The sequence below is a fragment of the Muntiacus reevesi genome, chromosome 18, assembly GCF_963930625.1.
Source record: "Muntiacus reevesi chromosome 18, mMunRee1.1, whole genome shotgun sequence".
Lineage (NCBI taxonomy): Eukaryota > Metazoa > Chordata > Mammalia > Artiodactyla > Cervidae > Muntiacus > Muntiacus reevesi.
The window spans coordinates 1,132,174-1,155,559 of NC_089266.1; the positions used below are offsets into that span (position 1 = coordinate 1,132,174).

At 60.5% G+C, this 23,386-nt stretch overlaps 1 protein-coding gene across 6 annotated transcripts in view; it reads left to right on the forward strand.

Annotated features, from left to right (window-relative positions):
- The window catches only part of AXIN2 (axin 2), a 64,482-nt gene that overhangs the window by 23,338 nt on the left and 17,758 nt on the right, over positions 1-23,386 (forward strand). For 2 of the 6 annotated variants that reach the window (XM_065908696.1, XM_065908702.1), the window contains exons 1-2: positions 13,236-13,362; positions 15,839-16,771. In XM_065908696.1, coding sequence (XP_065764768.1) covers positions 15,957-16,771 — 815 coding nt within the window. In that variant the 5' untranslated portion in view covers positions 13,236-13,362; positions 15,839-15,956. Of the gene's footprint in view, positions 1-13,235; positions 13,363-13,875; positions 13,996-14,470; positions 14,738-15,838; positions 16,772-23,386 lie in introns of those variants that run through there. The other 4 variants (XM_065908700.1, XM_065908697.1, XM_065908699.1 and 1 more) reach the window with 4 other exon arrangements.

The following is a 23,386-nucleotide window of genomic DNA, read 5'->3' on the forward strand; positions in this document are numbered from 1 at the left end:
GTGGACCATAATGAAGGCTGAGTGCCAAAGAACTGATGCTTTTGAACTGTGGTGTTGGAGAAGACTTGAGAGTCCCTTGGACTGCAAGGAGATCCAACCAGTCCATCCTAAAGGAGACCCTGAATATTCATTGGAAGGACTGATGCTGAAGCTGAAGCTCCAATAGTTTGGCCACCTGATGCCAGGAACTGACTCCCTGGAAAAGACCCTGATGCTGGGAAAGATTGAGGGCAGGCAGAGAAGGGGATGACAGAGGATGAGATGGCTGGATGGCATCACTGACTCAGTGGATATGAGTTTGAGCAAACTCTGGGAGATGGTGAAGGACAGGGAAGCCTGGCATGCTGAGGTCTGTGGGGTCACAAAGAGTCAGACACGACTGAGCGACTGAAGGGCAGCAACAATCTAACCAAGGTCAACCTCTTAGATTACAGTGACTCCCGTCTGCTCTGGAAGCCCAGCCTTCATGGAATCCGGCCCCTGCCCACCCACAGGAGGCGCTTCCTAGAGCAGAGCTCAGCGACACTGCTTCCACCAAACGAGGAAAAGTTTCTCTGCAAAGTTGAGGCCAGAGGATTGCATTCCCACGATCTGGCCATGCCAGCTCCGTGCCATCCTGCCCCCCGCCCCCAATCCCACTGCAGGCCTCCTGTCTCCTGGGTTCCCTGGGGGAGGTCCTGCAGGGGCCCAGCCCCTCCCCAGGCTGCATCTCGCTCCCAAGCCGCTCGCCCCTCCAAGGGCCACCCTCCTCCTCGTGTTATCTTGTCCGGGTGGGCTCACTGCCCGCAATCCCAATTCCTACCCTGTATCCCTCGGGCATCTCCACTGAGACCCTCGCTCTGCTGGTGCCATGTCGTCCACCGCTGGGCTGGTCTCTAACTCGCTGAGGGCTCCCGGAACGCAAAGCCTGGGTCTACCTGTCACCCACACGGCTCCTGAGCCTCAGACAGTGGCTGGCACGGGGCCACCATTCGCAGAGGTGGATCAGGCCGACCTGATGCTCCTTCAAACTTAGTGCTGGGGACTGAATCTTGTCTCCTGTCAGATGTGTGTACTGAACCCCCAAACCCTGAAATGATGGACTATGGAGGGGGGGCTTTAGAAGGCAATCAGGTTTGGATGAGATCGTGGGGGTGGGGCCCCACGATGGGTTACTGCCCTTTTAAGATGAGGAAGAGACCAGCTCCCTCCCCCTTTTCCACGGGAGGACACAGAAGCTCAGTAGGAAGGTTCTAGTCAGGAACCAAACTTTCCAGCACCTTGATCTTGGACTTCCAGCCTCCAGAGAGAAAATAAACATCTGTTGTTTAAGCCCCTCACTCTACGACTGAGGGACTAAGCAGAGCCCAACAACACATGATAGGACTGCAGCCGCCAGGCTCGTCCGTCCCTGGGATCCTCCAGGCAAGAACACCGGAGTGGGTTGCCATGTCCTCCTCCAGGGCATCTTCCCGACACAAGAATCGAACCCGCGTCTCCTGCATTGGAGGCAGATTCTTCACTCACTGAGCCACAGTCAGTGTTTCCCCCCTGTTCTCTGAGGGTTGGCTAGAGGGGTTGGGTGTACTTCGTTTACCCTGTTGAGTGGGGGGACTGGGTAAGAAGGGGGATCTCCCAGACCCCACCTGCCCTGCCTGCACCCCTGGCCTCCAGGCAGCCGTCAGTGCTTCCTAGGGCCGACAGGGTCCCCCCTCCCCCCAATGCCAACAGGCTGGCTGGGCTGGGCCGCCTCTGCCAGCTGCCTGCCCTGCCCTGGCCAAGACCTCGTAGCTGTGGTCCCACAGCCAAAGCTTTGCAGCCGCTCAGGACAGCAAGGCTGCATGGCTTCCCCTCCGGCTGCTCCAGGGCCGGCGGCTGCTGTCCCCCCGCCCGCCACGGCCATCAGCCCTTACCAACCAAAGCAAGCCCTCCTCTGGTGCTCATGACCCTTGCAGGGGGTCTCCCAGGGCCCCCGCCCTGGGGAAAGGCCTCCAGACTCCCGCAGAAGGCTCTGGGGATGGGCAGGGGAAGAGTTAAGTTCTGGGCTGAGGCTTCAGGGTTCAATTTCTCTATTTCCTGTTGATGACATTATTGTCTTCCTACAACCATTGACACATGTTGCTTTCATCTGTTTCATTTCAAGACATGAGCACACTCGCTGGAAAGTATGCTTAACAGCGAAACTCAAAACATTTGGGTTTCCTTTCCTCTCGACTCTTGCTGGGACGCTGCACTCTTTGCTGGGTTGGTTTCTGGGTGGTGGTGGCGGCAGCCTGGGTTTTTCTCAGCCACCATATTTAACCCAGCAAAGCGTGGCTTCCTGGCTGGTTGCCGGGGGCCCATCTGTGGCTCGAGGGGCACGTCCCGTGGCGGGGATGGGGAGGCCAGGCTCACGCACCCCTTCGCGGAGGCTGCGCTGCATCTCCTCATCAGCCCCCCACCACATCCCCCCCCAGCCCGTCCGGTTGGAAGACGGGCAGGTGGATTCTCCCCAGGCTCGCTGTGTCCTTGAGCTCCTCATGGCCTAGACGGTCTGAACAGGGAGGTGAGCATGTCAGTCTGGACCCAAGGACTCGGGGAACAAACAGGCCTGGCTGCCCGGGCATGAGAGCGGACGGGCCTCCCCTGGCCAGGCCTGGAATGGCAGGCGGCCGCTGGAAGCAGGCCAGCCGCATCTGGTTGGAATTGGGTCTGACACAGATTTCCAAACCTGATCGCGGCCGGTCACCCTTCCCTGGGCTGGGGCGGCCTTGCCTGCTGACACCGTCCGCAGAGGGAGCGAGCCTGGAGGGTGGCCGCCCACCTGGCCGGGGGTGACGGGCCTGCACTCAGCACCCCCAGCTCCAGCGGGCTCCCCGGAGCATCTCAGACATTTTCCTGGGGGAGAGCACGGCCTGATTCTCGAAGTGAGGGAGGCACACACCTTGCTGGCTACACCGACTTCTACGCCCATCTGCTCACTTCACCCTCCTGGGAGCAAGGTGGTTTACCCCCACCTCACAGTGGAGGACGTGGAGGCTCAGCCACGACAGAACCTGTGCCCGAGGTCCCACGGCTTCCAGGTCATGCGCTGGGGTTGGACCCCGGCCGGCCTCCCCGTCTCTGCTGAGGCCTCCCCCTGTCCTCCCGCCGGCAGCCCGGGGCGCACCATCTGCCCCCGGCTGCCCCAGGGGGGCCCAGGGGCCCTTCCCTCCTCCCTTCCCCGCTTCGCCCACTGGGGCCTTTTCTTCATGCCGCATTTCAGCAGGGAGGGGGCAAGTTCATAGGTGCTAGTGTAAAGAATCTGCCTGCAGTGCGGGAGAGCCCGGTTCCATCCCTGGGTCAGGAGGGTCCCCTGGAGGAGGGCGCGGCAGCCCACTCCAGTGTCCTGCCTGGAAATCCCACGGGCGGGGGGGCCTGGCGGGCTGCGGTCCGAGGCGTCACGGAGAGTCAGACACGACCGGAGTGACGGCACAGACACACGTCGCCGTCTTGAAATTTCTAAGAAGTACTGAGCAAGGGGTTGAATCCGTGTTTTCTGCTGTAGCAGGTTCTGCCCCGTAACTTTCTGTAAATCAGGCTGATAAAGGCGGTGGTTGGCGGGGAGAGGGGCCGGCGGCTTCCCCTCGCCTCCGCGTCTCTCGCCCGGACGCCCCCTCCCCGTCTTTCCGGCCCCTGCGTGATCATCTCCGTCTCCGTGGACTCTGAGCCGAGGCCTCAAACGTCTGGTCTCAAGGACCGGACTTGGAGGTCACAGCGGCTCCCGAGCCGTTGAGGCCTCGTCAGAAAGGAAACGGCTCCGGACAGTCTCTGGTCTAGGGCCCCTGGGCGGGTTACTGCCCGCGGCCTGAAGGTCCCGCCGCCGAGAAGGCGCCGAGGAGGGCGGGGCCCTGGGGGCCGCCTCCGCTCGGAGGACGGACCGGCCCTGGGGTCCCCGAGGCCCCGCGGGGTGCAGGCCTGACTCGGCCACGCCTGCGCTTACCGCACGAGGGTGGTCACCCTGCCCGGGTCCCCAGGGCCGGCCGCCTGGGCCTCACACGCCCGAGCGGGGAGATGACGCCCCAGCTCTGGGTCACCCTGCGGGCTCGGTGACGGGCACCTCGCGTCGCTCATCTTGGTTCTCGCAACATCCCGAGGCTGTGCGTGCCCAGGACTGAAACCAGGTCACAAACCAAAAAGGAGACCTTGACGATTTGCCGCTTACAAAGTGTTACTTATCCTCAGCTCCACTTGTGGGTGGGAAAATGAGAACCTCGAAAAGATGGATAGATAGGTGAATCCATGATGGATGGATGGATGGATAGATAGGTGAGTGATAGATAGAAGATAGATAGATAGATAGATAGATAGATAGATAGATAGATAGATAGATGAATGGACAAGTAGTAGAGAGACTGAAGACAGATGATTAATAGATACTAGAGAGATGGATGGGGCTTCCCTGGTGGCTCAGACAATAAAGAATCTGCCTGCAATGCGGGAGACCTGGGTTTGATCCTTGGGTTGGGAAGATCCCCTGGAGAAGGGCATGGCAGCCCACTCCAGTGTTCTTGCCTGGAGAATCCCGTGGACAGAGGAGCCTGGCGGGCTACAGTCCATGGGGATGCAGAGTCAGACACGACCGAGCGACTGAGCACACAGATAGATGGGTGGATAGATAGGCAGATAGATGACGGATAGACAATATTAATAGATGGATGGACAGATGGCGATGGCTATGGCTTATTCAGGTCACAGCCGGGTGGTGGAGGCTCAAGATGTGAGACGTGGTTTCCTTCCTGATTTCTGAGTCCGGTGTGTGGTTGCTTCTCATGCCAACTCCTCTAGTCCTCCCTTCACTCCACTACGTTGGATTTGAGAGCAGTGAGAGGCTCGGTTTGCAGCTCCGGGGGCTCCATGGGGGTCTGGCCGTCCTGATGAGCAGCCCTGGACAGACCTAGCGCCTTCACATGCCGGTCGCAGCCGGCACAGGCCGCGAGCCGAAGGTGGGCGGTAGCAGCGTGCTGGGGTGGCCGTGGCTCACTGCCTCTGTGCGTCCTCTTGTGCCCAGTTTCTCCTGCCTTGGGCGCCCCTGGGTGAGGCCCATCTCAAAGAGTATATTTATAGGTGAATCAACTTCTAAACTGGGTGGTGAAATTTTATGGGGGCCCGGAATCGCCCCTGTTCCCTGCCCGGAGGCACAGCGCACAGAGAACAGACAGGCGGGTCGGTGGAGCTGAAACAGCCAATGAGGGCCCAGGCCGGGTCCCCACGGGCACACGCGCCTCCTGACCAGGCTTTGGGGTTGCTGTTATTCAGTTGCTAAGTTGTGTCTGACTCTTTGCGACCCCAAGGACTGTGGCCCGTCGGGCTCCTCTGTCCACGGCATTCTCCAGGCACGTGCCCTCATCCAGGGGATCTTCCCGAGCCTGGGATTGAGCCCGGGATCTTTGGGGTCCTGCATGGGCAGCTTCTTTACCGCCGGCGCCACCTGGGGAGCCCCAGGGCCCGCCCGCTCCCGGGGAGACTGCGGGGCGCAGGCTCGGCCTCAGAGGCGACCGGAGCCCCGCCTGGCGCCCGGCCTCTCCTGCCTGACAGCTGCACGAAGCCCGGGGACACGGCACTGGGTCTCGAAGCCTCCCTTCCTCCCGTGCTGTGCTGCACCCCGCGATGCTCCCCTCCTTCCCGTCCTGGCTCCCAGAGAGCAGGCCCTTCTGGGGGAGCTCCCTGCCAAGGGCAGGCAGGCCCCTCCGTGGTCTTGTAGAGCTGAATGTTGACACCTTTTCTCAGGGAAATCCAGAGTCCAGACACCCTAGGGCTAGCTGAGGGGAGGGGCGGGGGCGCCGCTGGTGGGGGCAGAAGGTCAGGCCCCAGGGTGGGCTGGGGGGCCAGGGCGGTCTCAGAAAAGTCAAGTTTGGGTGAAGCAGCTGAGGGCCTGTGGAGGCCCCCGGGAAAAGGACCAGAGCCCACGTGAGTAAAGGGCCTCCCCGCCGCCCGGCCCGTGCCGGAGCGCGCCCAGGCCGGCCTTGTGGTCTTGGCCTCTAGAAACCGTCCTGCAGCCGGGGGCTCCTGGGGGGGCCAAACTCCACCAGGAAGGCATCACACCCCTCCGCCCGCCACCCCACCCAGCGGGCGGCCGTCTCACACCCGCCGAACACCTGGCCCAGGGGTCCCAGTCGCCCCTGACCTTGGAGTAGAGGCGGGGGCAGGGCGGAGGCCCCTCACTCACTCCCTTCCGGTGACTGAATGTTCTGGCCCCCAAATCAAGCCACCAGGTCTTGATCATTGTCTGATTTGTGAATGGATGGATTCGTGTGAAAAGTTTTGATCTTCTTGAGAAAAAATTTCAATTCTGCAAAAAACACATTCTTATTTCAGGGGAGGGGAAGCAGCAGTATTATTAGCTGGGAGGCGGCCCTCTGGCCTCATCTTCTGTGAAGCTGGTGGCATCTTCTCTGGGTCTTCGTCGTCTGATGAGCTGGCCAGCACATGGTGTGTTTATTCCACTTAATTTTTCCCTGGCGTTTTCTAAGTGTTGGAGAAATTCCTTGGTATTATCAAGACAAACTCCACAGTTTCAGTAAATTACTGTATCTTGTTCTGTGCTCAAGTTACTGGGGCAAGTGGTTATCAAGAGAACATTAGTACAGGAGTGAAGTTCAGCTGTCACATTTAATTTCTGGGTGGGATACTAACGTTTTTTGCTAAGAAGCCATTGGGTAAATGACCTGGGTAATGCCAGGTCATTTCTCCTTGTCTGCTCGGGGGACATCCTCTAGCAGTTGATGGTGTTCGGTCGCTCAGTCTATCCGACTCTTTGCAACCCCGTGGACTGCAGCACGCCAGGCTTCCCTGTCCTCCACTATCTCCCCAAGTTTGCTCAAACTCATGTCCATTGAACCGGTCATGCCATCCAACCACCTCATCCTCATCTCATCAATAGCTGTCCTGACTCAGGACTAAAGGCTGGACCCTGGCAAGGGCGCTTCTGGGACTGACGGCTCAGTCCAGGCGGATGGTCCCCAGTTGGTCCCCCCTTCACTTCCACCTCTGTCCACAATACGGTTCAACCAGTTATCAAGTCCCGACTCGGTGCCTGGGAGGGGCTGGGCTGAGGGATGCGAGTGTCCTGGAGCGTGGCCCCTGCGTCGGGTCTGCGGCTCAGTGGGCGAGTTCTGCTCCGGGTTGCCGCCGGCACCATGACAGCGGGAGGAGGTGCTCCAGTCCGGGGAAGAGGGACCAGGCCTGAAAGAGCCGGAGGGGCGGCCGGCCAGGGGACTCCTGACGTGTAGGCACAGAGGAAGGGATGGTAACTCTGTGTGAGGTGGACACGTAACTGGAGGCCGGCCTGGCTGACCACCCCATCACATTGCACAGAGCTCTGGGCCTGACCTGAAGGTCATGTGCAGCGGCGGGGATCTGAAGGTGGGAAGGACACGGTCAGCTGGAGAGCGCCTGGCACGCTCTTGGCAGCATCACGTAAGGGCCCCAGGGCAGGGACTGGAAACCGCAGGCCAGGAGGACAGTTAGGACATGTTGCTGCTCCTGGCAAGAGAGAAAGGTCAGAGCCGTGTAGTAGGCAGAGATGGGGAGAAGGTGGTGATCTGGGGAGATTCTAGGAGGCCGCAGCATCAGGGCTGGACGCTGGGTGGGGGCACGTGAGGAAGAGGAGACTGGACTGGGCCCAGGTTTCGCTCGGAGGCGCAAAGGACGCAGGGTCAACTGCCTGACAGAGACCGCCTGGTTTCTACGAGGCGCAAAGGCGGTCCCATTTGAACGGTGTTAAATTCTAGCCACCTGTGGCCCGTGGTCCAGGATGGGAGGATGAAGGAGGCTGGTGAAGACGTGGGGCTGGAGGGCCGGGAGGCCCTTGTCCCTGGAGAGATAGGCTTGGAGCTGTGGATGGAAAGAGGAAGACGCCTGATGGGGAGGAGCCCAGAAAGGGAGGCGGCCACCACTGGAGGGGCATCCCGAAGAAGAAGCGAGCAGGACTTGAGGAGTGCTGAAGGCGCCCACCCAGGAAGGCCCGGGACGGCCCAGTCAGGGCGCCTCTCACCTGCTGAGACGGTTTTGAGGCGAAGAGTCCATAGCGGTGGGGGAGACAGTGAGAGGGCAGGCAGAGCAGAGTGCACCCGCAGACGCCTCTTGAAAGTCAGCCTTCTAGCACCAGTGCTCTGAGGCCCAGCAGACAGGGGATGAGGACCTCGCTAGAGCATCGCCAAGGACCTGACATCGGGAAGGCTCAACAGGAGCAAATCCAGAACCTCCCAGGTGTTCCGGGGCAGCCCAGGGCTCTGCCAAGCATCCTGGGCCTCCGTGGCCAGCTCTTCGGAGCCGGGGAGGCACCGAGCGTCTGGCAGAGATGCTTAGAACAAATGAAGAAACACTGACGTGAAGGAACAAGGGGGCTGATCTCAAGGCCGGAACAACCGCTCCTTCCAGAAGTTGTTTAAAAGGAGCAGGACAAAACGTCAGGGGCAGAAAACAAGGCCCACGGAGGGCCAGGGCCGGAGCTCAGGAACGCAGACCTATTTATTTACAAAGTTTCCCGTGTTGCCAGTTGGAATGCTGACTTCAGGGACTTTTTCCCTATCTATCTTTCACTTCCTTTTCTGAAAACAGCCTTTGTGTGTGTGAATCTGCTGGACACTCGGGTGGCGAGAACTTCAAAACTCAGAACCTCTTTCTGGATTTGTTTGACTATGGATGGTCTCTTCTGGTGACAAGCTCCTGAAAGCCCATCTCCACGAAAATTCCTGGTGGGACGCCAGCCGTGCCAGCAGTTTCTAGCTCCATTTATAGTAAATATTAAAAGCACCTGAAGGTTAATCAGATTAGGAAGTTTTAAATTATCGTTTAGCTTTGTGGTTGTTCAGTTGCTAAGTCAGGTCCGACTCTTTGTGACCCCACGAACTGCAGCACGCCAGGCTTCCCCATCCTTCACCATCTCCCAGAGCTTGCTCCAACTCATGTTCATCGCGTGATGATGCCATCCAGCCATCTCATCCTCTGGCGTCCCCTTCTCCTCCCGCCTTCAATCTTTCCCAGCATCAGGGTCTTTTCCAGTGAGTCGGCTCTTTGCATCAGGTAGCCAAGGTACTGGAGCTTCAGCTTCAGCATCAGCCCTGCAGTGCATATGCGGGGTTGATTTCCTTTAGGATTGACTGTTTAGCTTAATTTCATTCTAAATTGAAGAGAATGAAGATGATCATTTTTATTAAAAATAGGTTTCTCCCCAAAACTGCTGGGGATGGGGCTGCCTAAGACCTCACTATTTTGCCTGTGGCTTGAAAATCCCCACCTTGCCATTCCCTCCCCCTCCCCTCACGAGGGGCAGGGAGCGGAGCCCACCTTTTCCCGCTCCCTTCCTCCTCCCAGACTGTGGGGGCTCCACCTCACCCTCAGCTGCACCCATCCCACGGAGACGCTGTGGAAACACCTGTCACCCCCGAAGACTTGGCAGCAGCACCCAGAGGCCGGCCAGAGGGAGCCCACTTCTGAGGTCAAGGCCGCCCATTGGTAGGAGCTGAATGAACAGGCTTCCTCAGCATTTCCAGCCTAAGCCCTGCGATGCTGCTTTAGGAATGCATCCCAAATTACTCTTATGTTTTAAAGCAGCAGCCTTCCTTTATTTAACCTTTATTTGATTACCTTCAGAATTGTACTAATTAAGATGGCTGATGACTTTTTTCAGCTTTTTTTGGTTATCAGTTAAGTTGGTGATTTATTTGTTTTAACTTTATTAGGAGTATAGTTGATTTACAATGTTCTGTTCATCAAATGATATTTATCCGTCCTGTCATGGAAGCCGAGGACCCAGGGTGATCTGGGTCTCCCGGGGGCAGCCCTGCCTAGGTCTGCTGACCATAGTGTGGAGCAGAGAGGATGGACCAGGGGTCAGGCCCCAGGGGGTCCCAGCTCAGCTTGCAAGTGGGCCAAGGAGCCCTGGGAAGATCTCCCTTCCTCTCTGCTTCGCTTTCCTCATCTCTTAAATGGTGGGTTAGATTAAACCCCATGTTAAGGGCTCCCCTGGCTGGAAGACGCTGCCAAAGATATAGTGTTGTTGTTTAGTTTCCCAGTCATGTCCGACTCTTTGCAACCTCATGGACTGTCGCCCACAAGGCTCCTCTGTCCTTGGGATTTCCTAGGAAGAATTCTGGAGTGGGTTACCATTTCCTCCTCCAGGGGATCTTCCTGACCCAGGGATGGAACCTGCATCTCCTGCATTGCAGGCGGACTCTTTCCTGCTGACCCACCATAGGATCTTAGTTCCCCAACCAGGGATCAAACCTGCAACCCCTGCATTGGACGCAGAGAGCCCTAACCACTGAACCACCAGGGAAGCCGCAGCTGCTGCTGTTTCTCTGGGGTCCTGGGCACAAGGCCTCTGAGAGCTAGCAGACAGCACAGACCCCTTTGCACCGAGCCCTGCCCCTTTCTTGGGAGGACAGCAGAAGTCGGGGTCCCCTCTGCAGGCGCCCTCTGCTCGGTTTCCAGCCCCCTAGACCAGAAGCGTGGCCCCTAATTGGAGGGCATCATTGCTTCAGAGATGGGAGTTACTTCCCAGAACAGCTAACAAGCTATTGAGGAAACGGTGACTGCAGAGACTGCCGCGGGTGTCCAGCGTGGCGCCCCCTCACAACAGCCTTTGGAGGGGTGTCCCCTCCACTTTACAGGTAAACACAGCGCCTCAGAGCAGCTGGGTGACCTGCAGTCGAGAGAAAGATTATCTGTGTGTCTCTCCACCCCCTCCCCACACAAAGCTGCATTGTCTAAGGTGGCAATTTTCCAAAGAAATAAAAGACAGAGTCACTGACTCTTCAAGAGCGATGTCCTGGGTCTGAGCTCTTCTGAAGTCGCAGCTGGTGTGACCTCCCCCCACCCCCCCGCCCCAGGAGGTTTTGTCCGGCTGACTCAAGATTGGAGATCTGGCCAGGTGCCTTGCAGGGAGCCCTGCGTTTTCTGGGATTCTAGGATTTCAGCCCGGTACCCAATTCCAGAAAAGAATTACTCTCTGCTTTATTAAACTTGTCTGCACTTAGGCCAAGTGGGCTGTTGATCCTCCGTAGGGCTTGTCTTCAAAGCAGGGGCAGTGAGCATGTGCAGAAATCCATCACCTTGCTTTCCAGTTTCCAGGCAACCATGCAGGATTACAACCAGTCACATGACGCTGCGGCTGCCAGGGAGAAGGGGAAAATGGAAAACTGTGCTATCTTGAGAAAGGGGCTGGGGAGAAGCAGGGACTTTGGCTCCTCCTCCAGAAATATCAACAAGTAGTCGGGGACCCGGGGGCTTGAGGGGCTCCTGGCCTCTGGGCGCCTGGCCCAGCCCAGGGGACAGGGCGGGGGGGGGGGGGGCGAGGGGGGCGGCGCTGGCCCAAGGTGACCGAGCACCTGTTCTGGGAACCGGGCTCTCCAAGTGCTCGCTGCTGAGAGCGCCAAGCAGAACCCGCCCTTGCTCCCGCAGCCAGCACCGGGCTCCTAGGGAGCAGGGGGGAGCCCTTTGGTGAAAGCCAAGCCTGGTGTGGTTGGGGCCGGGGGGCGTGGCGGGTGGGAGGGGGTGGCAGCTGGAGGGAAGGAAAGCCCCCCGTGAAGACCGAGTGCCCACTGACTCTTAGAGCCGACTCTTCCTGATCTCTGTTTATTTTGACTTTGGAGTTTGCGATCTCCCGTCCCCCACATTGCACGCACGCGTGTGTGTGTGTGTGTGTGTGTGTGTGTGTGTTGTGCACACACACACGCACACACGCTGCTGTTGTTTATACTGTAGACGCTTTCATGGCAATGCATCCCCTTCTGGTCCTAGACTCACACCCTCTGTGGCTGAAAGGCTCCTGGGAACCCCAGGCCAGCTCCGGGCTCTCCTCCGGGTCGGTCCCCGAGGAGGTGTGTGGCATTCTGAAGGCTGGGGAGACGCGGACTGGCTTCCAGCTTCCTCGCACCCAGCAGCGGTCCCAATCCAGAGCTAAGTCATCTGGCCACTCTTGTTCACTGGTCCGCCCCAAAGTGGCCATGCGTTTCCTGGCCTTAGACCACTGGCTTCCCGCCAGCCTGGTCCCCCGGGGGGTGAGCCCGAGGAGCAGAGCGCGGACAGAGAGAGGCAGGTCTCAGGGAGGGAGCTCTGGGCCCTGGTCCCAGTTCTGGGAGCATCTCGGTGGCCTCTCTCCCTGCAGAAACCTATGCAGCCAGAGAAACATGTTTCTTGCCTGTTTTAAAGCCCTAAAGGCCTAATGAAGGCTCAAGGCCCCTTTGCATTGGAAAGGTTTTGCTGTCCATTCAGTTCACTAAGAAGGTAAATAAAGAAACAGTAGAGGTGGAAAGCCAGTGCTTCCACGTCTGAGGATGCCAAGCTCTCCTCTCCCTTCTGCAACAAGTCTGGGCTCCACCTTTATGTTTTTTAAGAGGAGGAAAAATCAATTATTAGCTTATCATATGAGAGATCATTCTATAGCAATAGATGAGTAAATAAACAATGTTCTGGGTTTGTGGTATATTTTCTTATTATTCTAAGCCAGATGGTTGTTGGGTGGATGTTGGGGGGACTCAGAGGCGATTGTGGGGTGAGGAGTTTTCACTACATTAGCACTGAGAGTCTATGGGGGAAAAGACATCCAGTGTCTGTTTAATATGCAACATACGGAGAGTGGGGGATGCAGCTGATACAGAAAGATGGGGGTGTACCTTTGAGAGGGTCCTGATGGCCAGGTTGGGAATGTGGGGTTAAAATCTGCGGGGAGTTGAGGCTGGTTTCCCAGCGAGGCTCTGGGCCCACCTCCAGCCCCCAGGCCTCTGTGGGCAGATTCACACCATCTTCACACACCCACCGACGCACCCCGGTCCTAACACAAGCACGCGCAGTCCAGGCCTGCGCGTTCCTCCTGTGACACTTAGCCGTCCACCCCTGCTCCAGCACTCTTGTTTGTTTTTTTTTAAACAAGCTCCTCTAAGCCCAAATTCCCAGGGAAGCTTGAACAGAGGTAGAAAAGTGTTTGATGATAGGGGGGAAAAAAATCTGCCTGCTTGCAGTTCTCAGAATGGCCAGGATGCTACAATAAACTGTTGCTTTCCCGAGCTGGGGAGGACTGGGACGGGCTGGCGGAGGAAGCCGGAGCAAAAAGGCCAGAGCACTTGAGAGGCGGAACCAGAACTCGGGCCGGGCGCGGGCGGCCGCGGGGGCCCGGCGGGGCGGGCCGGGCGCGGCCCCTTTAAGGCGGGCGGCGCGGGCCGGCCGAGCGCGGCGGGGATTGGCGCGGCGGGATCAGGGCGGCGGGGCGGGCGCGCGGGGCCGGCGGCGCTTTGATCAGGTCCTGGCAACTCGGTACCGCCGGGCGCCGGGAAGTGAAGAGAAGCGCTCGCAGCCATGGATCGCGGGGCCGCCCGGGGCCCCGGGCGCCCGGCTCCCCCGCCGCCGGCTGCGCTCTGAAAGGTGGGGCGGAGGCGCGGTCCCGGCCGAGCGGCTGCCCCGCGGGCTCCCCGGGCCGGGGCCGAGGGCGCGCCCGGCCGCGTTGCGGCCGCCGGGGGCGGGAGGAGCTCCGGCCCGGCCGGGGTCGGGGAGGGCCGGGGAGGGGGCCGCGAGCCGGCCGGGCGGGCGGAGGGGCGGCGGGGGCCCGGTGGCGGCGCGGCGCGCCGGGCGCTTACCTCCCTTTCAGGACCGTGCGCCGGCCCGCGCCTTTGAAGTGCACAGTGAGGTCCGCGGCGCAGTTTTTGTTGGAAGCGCCGGGAGGACGTGGGGTGCGCGGAGCGGCTGCTGGAAGCGGCGCCCGCGTCGAAAGCCCGGCCGGCGGGGCCGGGGGGCCGGGGGGCTGGGGCGGCCGCGGCGGGGCGAGGCCCACTCGGATCTTCCGCAGACGCGGGGCGGCCGGGCGCGCCGCCGCCGCCTCCCTCGCCGCCGGGCTCTCCGCACTCCCTCCCCGGCCGCGCGCCTCCCCATGCTCCCCGACGCCGGGTCCGGCCCGGGGGGGCCTGGGGCCGCGGCGGCGAGCCGATCCGGACGCCGGGGCCGGGGCCCTGCCCGGGGCGCCCGCGAGGTCTGGGCGCGGAGCGCGCGCGCGGACCCCTGGTGAGTGCGAGGCCGCGGCGGCGGGCGGCCCGCGCGCTTTGATGTGCCGAGCGGCCCTTTGAAGTGGGCAGGCCGGCTATTTCGGGGCGCGCTCCGGGCGGGCGCGCAGAGGGGTGGCGGGCGCGGCGCCCGGCGCTCCGGGGGGCTCGCCCCGGGTGGCGGGGGCCAGGCGGAGAGACTCGAGCGATCGGCGGCCGCGGCGGGGGCGGAGCGGGGGCAGACCCCCCTCCCCCGCGGGCGCCGCGCCGGGACGGCGCTGGGTAGGAGTCGGGGTGCGAGAGTGCGTCGGGGCGCCTTTGGGAGGTGGGATGAAAGGGCGGCGGCGCCCCCTCCCCTCCCCCGCCCCCTCCCGCCGCTCTCTCCTCCCCTCCCCTCCTCCCCTCCAGCCCCCGGTCCGCGCAGAGGGGCCCAGATCGCCGGCCGAGGCTCAGTCTGCGCGCCGGAGCGGCCCGAGTCTGGGGCGCCTGCGTTCCCCGCGTCCCTCTTGCCGCCGGCCCCGCGCCCCGGCCGACCCGGCCCCTCGTGCGGAGGGGCCGAGCCTCCGCGTCGCCATTGCTGGACCGGCCGCCGCGTTCCGGGCTTTTCTGCGGGCGCCTCCGACCCGCGCCCGGACTCGTGGCTGCGAGCGCCTCCCGGAGCTCCGGACGGTCGGGGTGGACCGGGGCCGGGGGTCCAGCCGGGTTGGGGGGGGGGGCGCTCGACAGCGATGAGAGCCGGGCCTCGGGCCCCCTTCGTCTTCCAGGTAACGGGGCCGTCCCCCCTCCCCTCCGCCCGGGCAGCGCGGCGCTACCGGCGGCCTGAGGCCCCGCGCGGGGCCCACGCGCCCCCACCCCGGACCCAGGGCCCCCGGCCTCCGGTTCGGGGTCGCGCCCCGCCCCCCCTCCAGCCCTCCCCTCCGGTCTCCCGAGTTTGATCCTTCCCATGCTGGGGTGAGCGGCCGGTTTATTGGTTAGATAAGACTTTTCGCTTGTGGAAAAAAGAGGCTTGAGGTCAGCAGAGTTTGGGATTCTTGGCACAGGCGGTGGTAGCGTGAGACGGTTTCTGATCCGGTTGTGTAGGGTTTGCGGCTCCGGGGGGGCGGGGGGCAGGGAGCGGTGAGTCCTGAGGCTTCTCCGCTCTCTGGCAAAGTTGGGAGATCAAAGCCTTGTCTGAGTGAGTGGATTTCTGGTTTCGGGGAACCGGGAAGACCGAGGTGTAGACTGAGCCGGAATCTTGGCGGGAGGCGGGGCGCAGCGAACGTTTCCATCTGGGGGTGGGGGGGTTCCAGCTGGGAGTCCGGGAGCCCATCCCGCCCTGTGCTGGGCGGGCTGCTTGCTCGGTTGAGGCTCTTCTGAATTTTTAAGGAGTGGGAAGGGGTAGGTGGGGGGATGGGAACCAGATGCCGGGGAAGGGCACGTTTGGAGCTCGAGTTATCTGTGTGGAGAGCCGAGTGGGGCAAGTCACCGAAATTGGTTTCACCTGCACACCGCCTGGCGGCTCGGGGCGCGCGTCTTTGGAGTGGATGCTGTCCCAGCGAAGGGAGGGGCGCGCCGGGCTGCCCTGCCGGGCCGGGTGGGGTTTTGGAAGCCGGTGTCTTCCACCTCCCGGGCCCTCTGCCCCACCTCCCACCCTCCCCGCGCCCCCTCCCCGCCCCCAAGCGTGCAGGGAGCTCAGATTTCGCCTTTGAAAAAGCTGCGTCTGATACTTTAGATGAGCACCTCGCAGATAGCTGGGTTGCTTGATTTGAATTTGAGGAGTTGAAAAGCCTGTTTACTTTCTTGCTTTGATGTTGGGTAGATCTGGTTTTGATTATATCAATACCCTTTTCTCTCCCTCTGCCTCCCCCCCTTCCTTTTCTTCCCAGAAAGGAGGCTCAGATGAGTCCCTGCTGACTTGAGAGAGAAAGAGAGACCACGCTGATTGCTGAGAGGAACTGGAGGAAGAAACAAATTCCTGAACTCGGCGAGAAGAAGGCGCTCGCCATGAGCAGCGCTGTGTTACTGCCTCGGCTCCCAGATCCCAGCAGCAGCTTCCGCGAGGATGCCCCGCGGCCCCCAGTGCCCGGGGAAGAGGGGGAGACCCCACCGTGCCAGCCGGGCGTGGGAAAGGGCCCGGCCGCCAAGGCCCCACCCGTCTCCCCCAGCGCCCGGCGGAACGAGGGCGGGCTGGGGGAGCCGGAGGGCCGGGCGTCCCCGGACTCCCCGCTGACCAGGTGGACCAAGTCTCTGCACTCCTTGCTGGGCGATCAGGACGGTGCTTATCTCTTCCGGACTTTCCTGGAGCGGGAGAAATGCGTGGATACTTTAGACTTCTGGTTCGCCTGCAATGGATTCCGGCAGATGAACCTGAAGGATGCCAAAACTTTACGAGTAGCCAAAGCTATCTACAAAAGGTACATCGAGAACAACAGCATCGTCTCCAAGCAGCTGAAGCCTGCCACCAAGACCTACATTCGAGACAGCATCAAGAAGCAGCAGTTCGACTCGGTGATGTTTGACCAGGCCCAGACCGAGGTCCAGGCTGCCATGGAGGAGAATGCCTACCAGATGTTTCTGACTTCGGACATATACCTCGAGTACGTGAGGAGCGGGGGCGAGAACCCAGCTTACCTGAGTCACGCGGGCCTGGGGAGCCTCAGGCTCGTGTGTGGCTACCTCCCCACCTTGAACGAAGAGGAGGAGTGGACTTGTGCCGACTTCAAGTGCAAACTTCCCCCCACTGTGGTGGGCTTGTCCAGCAAGACCCTGAGGGCCACCGCCAGCGCGCGGGCCATGGACAGCGTTGAAAGCGGATACAGGTGAGCCAGTGGGGGGGGGGCGGGGGGCAGTGAGGTGGGCTCTGCAGATGTTTTGAGTTAGGGAGGGTGGACGGATGGATGCCCAGATGTGCTGCTGAGGCTGGCAGAGGTCTGTCTTGCGCTCGGACCGCTGGCCACGAACCCTTTGATCTGGCTCTCTGTTGTTGAAAGGAGGGGAGAGGGATGCACGCACAGCTAAATACCCAGAGTCTCCCAATGCCGGCTGCAGACGGTGGCAGGCAGTGTGCCTCGTGTGGTTCCTTATTATCCTGCACCGGTCTTAGCGGGGCAGCAAGAGAGGGAGAGTCAGTCGGTCACAGACACTCAGCGCTGGTTTCGGAAGGGGTCACTCAGTGGCGAGGAGTGAATGGGGCCGCCGAGCCCGCTGGGCTGAGCTGGAGGCCCAGGCAGTAGTGTGTGTGCCCACTGACCACGGGGGTAAGTGGGGTCGTTTGAACTTTTATGTTAAGAGCCAGCAGCTGGCTTAACAACTGGGCTTGTGGTTCTCTATGGAGCGAGACGTGAACCCTGCGAGGAATCCTCCAGAGGAGGCAGGGTCCTGTGCCTCCCCAGTGAAGGGTCCTGTGCTTTTCAGAATGTGCTGGTGGGTTATTCTAGGTCTTGCATGCTTGCCGCCCTGGGGGTAGACCCCGGGGGGGGGGGGGGGGTGCCTGTGTTGCTCACTGCTGATGGAGAGGAAGTTCTGGCCGGAGAGGACTTGGGCCCTGGACTGCCTTCTCTCTTGGAGGCTTGGAGGACAAGCAGTTCTTTATAGAACCTCCAAGTCTTAAGATTCTTGACCTTTGGAGGCAACTTCAGACCTCCTGTTGGAATGAGTTTTTCTGTTTCTCTCTCTCCCCTTCCAAATATCCAAAGAGAATGAGCCTCTGAGTTCCAGGTTGTTGCTGATGGCATGCGGGGGAGGGGCCGGTCGCTGGGCTGCTCTTGGAGCAGCTTATCTCGCTGACCCTGTGGGAAGGGGCGTGCGACCTGGCGGCTGTCTCTGGAGGTTGCCTTTCTCTGTAGGGTCCGGCCGGCCGCGGAGGGGCGGGGAGCCCGCTCTGAGCCAGGAAGCTGGTGGTCCTGGGGTGGCCATGTTAAGAGGAAAAGGTGGCATTGGCACCGCCAGGGGGCGCTCCTGTGGCCTTGCCAGCCGGTCTCCTGAGCGGACATCTGGTCCACCACCACCTTCGGTGAGACCCGACTGGCTTGTGCAAGGGCTCCAAGGATCATCGGGACCGAGTTGTTTCAGCATCTTTAAGCTGCGCTTTCGGGCTGTTTGGAGAAAGATGCTGGCTCTGACTTCTGGGGCTGGCAACTCCAGGCCACCTGCCACCCCTGCCCGTTCCGTTATGCGGGCACTTGGGGAAAGCCCCGCTGGCCTCCGTGCCCTCCAGACTGGCAGCGGTCGCCGAGGCCACTTAAGGCCTGTGGTCAGGCGGCTTCTTCGGGGGCCTGGAGGCAGGGGGCTTCTGTGTACCACCCCACCCTGGGGTCAGGGCCCAGAGCGCCACCTTTGTAAACCGCGCCTTGGCTGGTTTCGGTCAGGCTCCGGGGCGGGACCCTCCTGGGCCCCTCCCCTTTGTAGGTGGGCAGCCGGGACTCCGCCCCCTCCCGCCCCAGCCTGGGTGTTTCTACCGGGATTCAGATTTAAGGGGATGTCTGCAGGCCGAGCATCCTCCTTTGTGTTTCATCAGTTCCTCTTTGGTTGGGATTGGTGAGCGTTGTTCATACGTAAACGACACCTTTTCATTGGCCCCCTGGGTTTCCTACTAGATTCCTGCCTGACTGTCCCCCTGTTGGGTTCAGAGGAGGGTATCTTACCTGGCCTGCATATGTCTTACCTGGGCATTGTCAGAGAGGAATTAAGACCTATCCCCAGTACTCTATTTTTTGTTTTTTTAAACGTGCAAGATACTCAAGGGTGCCTGTGGTGTGTTAGGAGCTGCCCCGAGCTATTCACAGGTGCAGCCCTGTCCACCTCTTCCCACCTGGGCTGAAGTCTTGCTGAAGCCCATGTGTCCTGCAGATGAGACGACACTGTCCCTTCTGCTGAGGTCACAGGTTGCTGTTAGGATCAGAATAATGAACAGGGAAGTCCTTTGTAAAGGGACGTGGTTTGAACAGACATAAGGCATTATAATTAGCTTGATTTGATCATGCTCACTGTTGGCTGTGTGGAAAGGGCACCCGGGTTCAGATCTCACTCTCAAAGAGGGAGCCTTGCGTCCTAGCGGTGTTCACTGAGAAGCTTTGAAACAGGCTGGTGTCCTCTTGGGGGCTCTGAAGAGCTCCAGTACCCTGGTCCTTTGCGTCTCAGTGCAGAAAAGAACTCAGATGCAATGTGGCAGATGAGAAGTGACTTGTTAGAATAGGACGCTGGTGAGGTTTACAAGCAGGCAGGCAAAGGGGTTGCCATGGCCCTGGAACTCACTGGGCTGCAGTTTTATGATCACAGGGAAAGTGGGGAGGGGAGAAGAGACTCCGTGACTCGTGAGTAGACGTCATGCTTCCAGCCTCAGCTCCTCCAGGTCCAGCAGGGGCGTTTTATGGTCCCTATGTGGTCGAGCCAGGTCCACAAATGACTGCTTTTTATTGTGCAGAGGCCTTGTCCTAGGGCTCATGGACTTCCTGAGCTAGCCGAGTAGCATGTGGGGCTCAGGCTGACATTGTTTCACTATTTGGGGGCACGTCCAGTGCTTCCATTGGTGGTTTTGTTGTTGAGCAAGCATGCTTTGCTTTTCTGATGATCACCAACTTCCCGGGGTCTCCCACATGTCCTCTTACAATCCGCTGTGGGGTGACTCATCACCTCTGTGTCCCGTCACTCTCTGCCCCGGGGCGCAGGTGTCCTCTCCGCGCCCTGACTTCCTGTACTTGTTGAACTGTGTCCGAGTTCCCGGCTAGTTCCTGGGATGTAGGGAGCGCCTCCAGCTCAAGTCTGCCTCCCTCCACTCATGAAGCCAGGTCCCTGGCCTGCAGACCAGCTCGTTTTAGTCAAATGGAGGAGACAGAGTGCCCGAGCCCTGCTGAGGGCTCCCTGTCACCAGCTGTTGAGGAGCAGGCTTGCAGCTGGATGCCAAGGGCACCAGCTGGTCCCCAAGCCCCGAGTTTACCTTGGGCACTCAGAGGAGCCTCACTTCTAATGACCTGTTTGCATTCTGACTGAGTCGGTGTTGGGTTTCATGTAAAGGGGCTTCCCTGGTGGCTCAGACAGTAAAAAACCCACCTGCAGTGCAGGAAGTGTGAGTTCGATCCCTAGGTTGTGAAGATCCCCTGGAGAAGGGAATGGCAGCCCACTCCAGTATTCTTACCTGGAAAATCCCATGGAGAGAGGAGCCTGGTAGGTTCCCAGTCCATGGGGTCACAAAGGGTCAGACATAGACTCATAGAAGACGAGACAGGCTCCTCAGGGGAGGGACACGCGCACATGCTCCCTACCTCCCTGGAGCATGGCGGTGCGGGGGGCTGGCCCGGCGCTAGGACACCCTCTCGGTGGTCTCCCCTGCCTGTCACTGGTTCCTGGCCTCACGGTACCTCAGGGGGCCCAGCAGCTGTCCCCTGCCAGCTCCCAGAGCTTCCTGTCCCCCACGAAGCCATCGCTCTTGGGGCCCGTTTCTATGCGAAGCCACTGGAGTCCAGCTTGGCTTCAGCATCATGGAAGAAATGACCCCCGAGGAGGCTGTGCAGGGAGCCGGCCGAGGGGGGCGCTGTGCCGACGCGCGGTCCGCTTGCCCCGCCTGCGCACCTGGCCCCCCATCTCCCTTAGAAGATGCTGCGGGAAGGAGCGTCCCCTTCTGGGTGGGACTTCGTGGGAAATCATCAGAGGGCTTCTGAAAAGAGCCCTCAAACACACAGCCTTAGAAGCCAATGCCTTTTAAGGCGCGTTGTTTGAGAGGGGCCCCAGAAAAGGGTCCCAAAGGCCAGGTCTGTTCTGCTCTCTCTATGGGCCTGGCCCTGGAGTTGGGGTTGGGGCCCCCCGGGATTACGTGGAGATAACAGATAAGACCAGGCCGGGGGCGTGCAGAGGGCCCCCACTGCCGAAGCCCTGTGCGCGTTGAAACCGCGGGCCTGAGGGTGCCCAACGCAAGCGCTGTTCCGGCCTCTGCTCTCCAGAGGAATCGAAGAGGCTTGCAGCAACTGGGAGCACCACGGCCCTGAAGATATAATTCGCATCTGGGCACAATTACTGTAGCCTGGTTGAGTTTCTTTCTTTTTTTTTAAAAGCGATCACAAGAAAGCAGTTCTAATTCATTTTCTCCAAACTTTGTGGCGGTCTTGACAAAGTTCTGGGTACTTAAAAAAACAGAAAAAATCAAGTCTGTGTCTCTCCCCACGACTCGGCCACTTTCCTCGGAGTCGTCTTGTGATGATGGAAGGAAAATCCCCGTACTTCACTGTAGGGACTGAGCGAGGAGCAGTATATTCCACTTTTAATTGCTGGTGGCACAGTAGCCCTCTATGTTGGGAGGGAGGGAGCCCAGTTTATTTTGGGGCCCCGGTGTCTGACCGGGAGCGCGGAGCTGTGTCCACACGCAGCGTCTGAGTGAGGCGCCTTTTTCTGCTGGGGAGGAGGGGGGTCTCTTAGTCACTCTGTCCCTGCGGACGCTGTCGCAGCCCTCACCTGGTGGACTGTGGATGTGTGAATACCGCAAAGATAGCAACACACGACGGGCAGGGCGCACGGAGGCTATTTAAGGCTGTTTGGGCCTTTTGATCTTTGTGTTACACCTCTTAGATGAAAAACCCGTTCAGCAACCCGCTGTGTCCTGGGTCCTTAAAAAGGGAGTGTGGACAAAGCTGTGAGCTTCTGCCACGAGCCACACGTGACGGGCAGTGCTGGGGGGTAGGCCCCCAGGAGGCGGACGGGCCTGCCCTGCTGCAGGGGACTCGTCAACGCTACACACGGGACAGGCCTTCAGGAGGGAAACACCAGCGCTGTGCCGTCGTCATGATAAACGCCGCCCGGGAACACCTTGTGTTTGCTGGCGCGTGGTTTTCTGGAGCGTTACCATGACCCCCTGTAACCAGTGCCCTTGGAGGGTGTTTCCGGCCCCGGGCCAGTGGCCGGGTCTGAACTGCACGTTGTTTTAGGTGGACCCCATGTCCGCGGAGGCTGTGACACCCCGGGACACCCAGCTGGCTGGGAGCTTCCCGGTTTCTGCATGACGGAGCCCTGAGGACCGTCATTGCCTCCATCCGTGTTGTTTAGTCGCTCAGTCGTGTCCGACTCTTGCAACCCCGTGGATGTAGCTCCTCTGTCCGCGGGACTTCCCAGGCAAGAATCCTGGCGTGGGCTGTAGTTTCCTCCTTGAGGGGATCTTCCCGACCCAGGGATCGAACCTGTGTCCCTTGCATTGGCAGGTGGGTTCTTCACCGCTGAGCCCCCTGGGAAGCTCCATCGTGCTCTGAGGCAGGGACCTGTGCAGGAGATTGGGGCTTTGGGCCACTTTAACACCCTTGGCAGCCCCATCACCTGCCCGCACCCGCTCTCTGCAGCACCCTGACCACAGGGAAGCCTCGACTGCCCACTCCCCTCCTGTCCCGCCCGTGGTGGAGACGCCGCAGAGGGCGCCTCCTCGCCAGTGCTGGCACCAGCCACCCCTGCCCGCCTCTGCTCTGGGAGGACCTCGGGCCTCTCGTGGGCAGTCCCCTCCTCCCACTTCTCTTGCCCTGCTGTCTGGAAACGCCACACTGGAGACGTGGGCACAGTTCCAAGTCATGGAGGATCCCACCAGCCTCCTGTCACCATCGCCGAGGATCCGGGGCGAGGAGGGAGGGGGCCAGGCCTCCCACCCTCGACAGGTGGGACAGCGAGGCCAGCGCGTCGGGCTGGTCAGAGTGGCCTGGCCCGAGGTGTCCCGTGGGCTCACGTGCCGTGCTCCTCGTGAGCACTTCCTGGGCGCTTCTCGACCACCTGATGTCTCCAAGATCTGGCCTCGCTCAGACTAGCAGATTGGGGAGCTCTGCTGCCTTCGGCTCCTCCAGGACCTGATGTGGGCTCCCCGTGGCTGACCCCCAGCACATGGCCCTGCCTGGGGCTCCGCCACCCGCTGGGGGGGCCCTGACCAGCACACCGCCCTCGAGCACCTACCGTGCTGGGGGGCTGCTGCAGGGACCCCGCCCTGCGACGGGGCCCCACCCGCAGTGAGCCCGATGCTGGAGGCGGCAGCGGGGCTCAGGCGCTGAGTCGTGTCCAGCTCTGCAACCCCACGGACCGCAGCACGCCAGGCTCCCGGTCCTCCACTCTCCTGGTCTCTGCTCAGACTCGTGTCCATTGAGTCGGTGATGCCTCCAGCCGTCTCATCCTCTCTTGTCGCCTTGTCCTTTTGCCCTCAATCTTTCCCAGCATCAGGGTCTTTTCCAATGAGTTGACTTCTCATCACTGGTGGTAGCTCTTGGTTTTTATTAGCATTTGTAAACTGAGGGGTTGGGTCGGATCGTTTCTAAGGTTCATTCTGCACTGAGGTGTCACTTGTCAGCCAGAGGGCAGGTCCTGAAGGCAGGACCCCCACCTCCAGCCGCGATGCCCACCCTCCTTGGGGCTCTTCTGCCCAGCTCTCCGGCAGCTCCCTGCCCACCCCTGTGCCTCAGTCTGCCCTGGGCCCCCTGGAT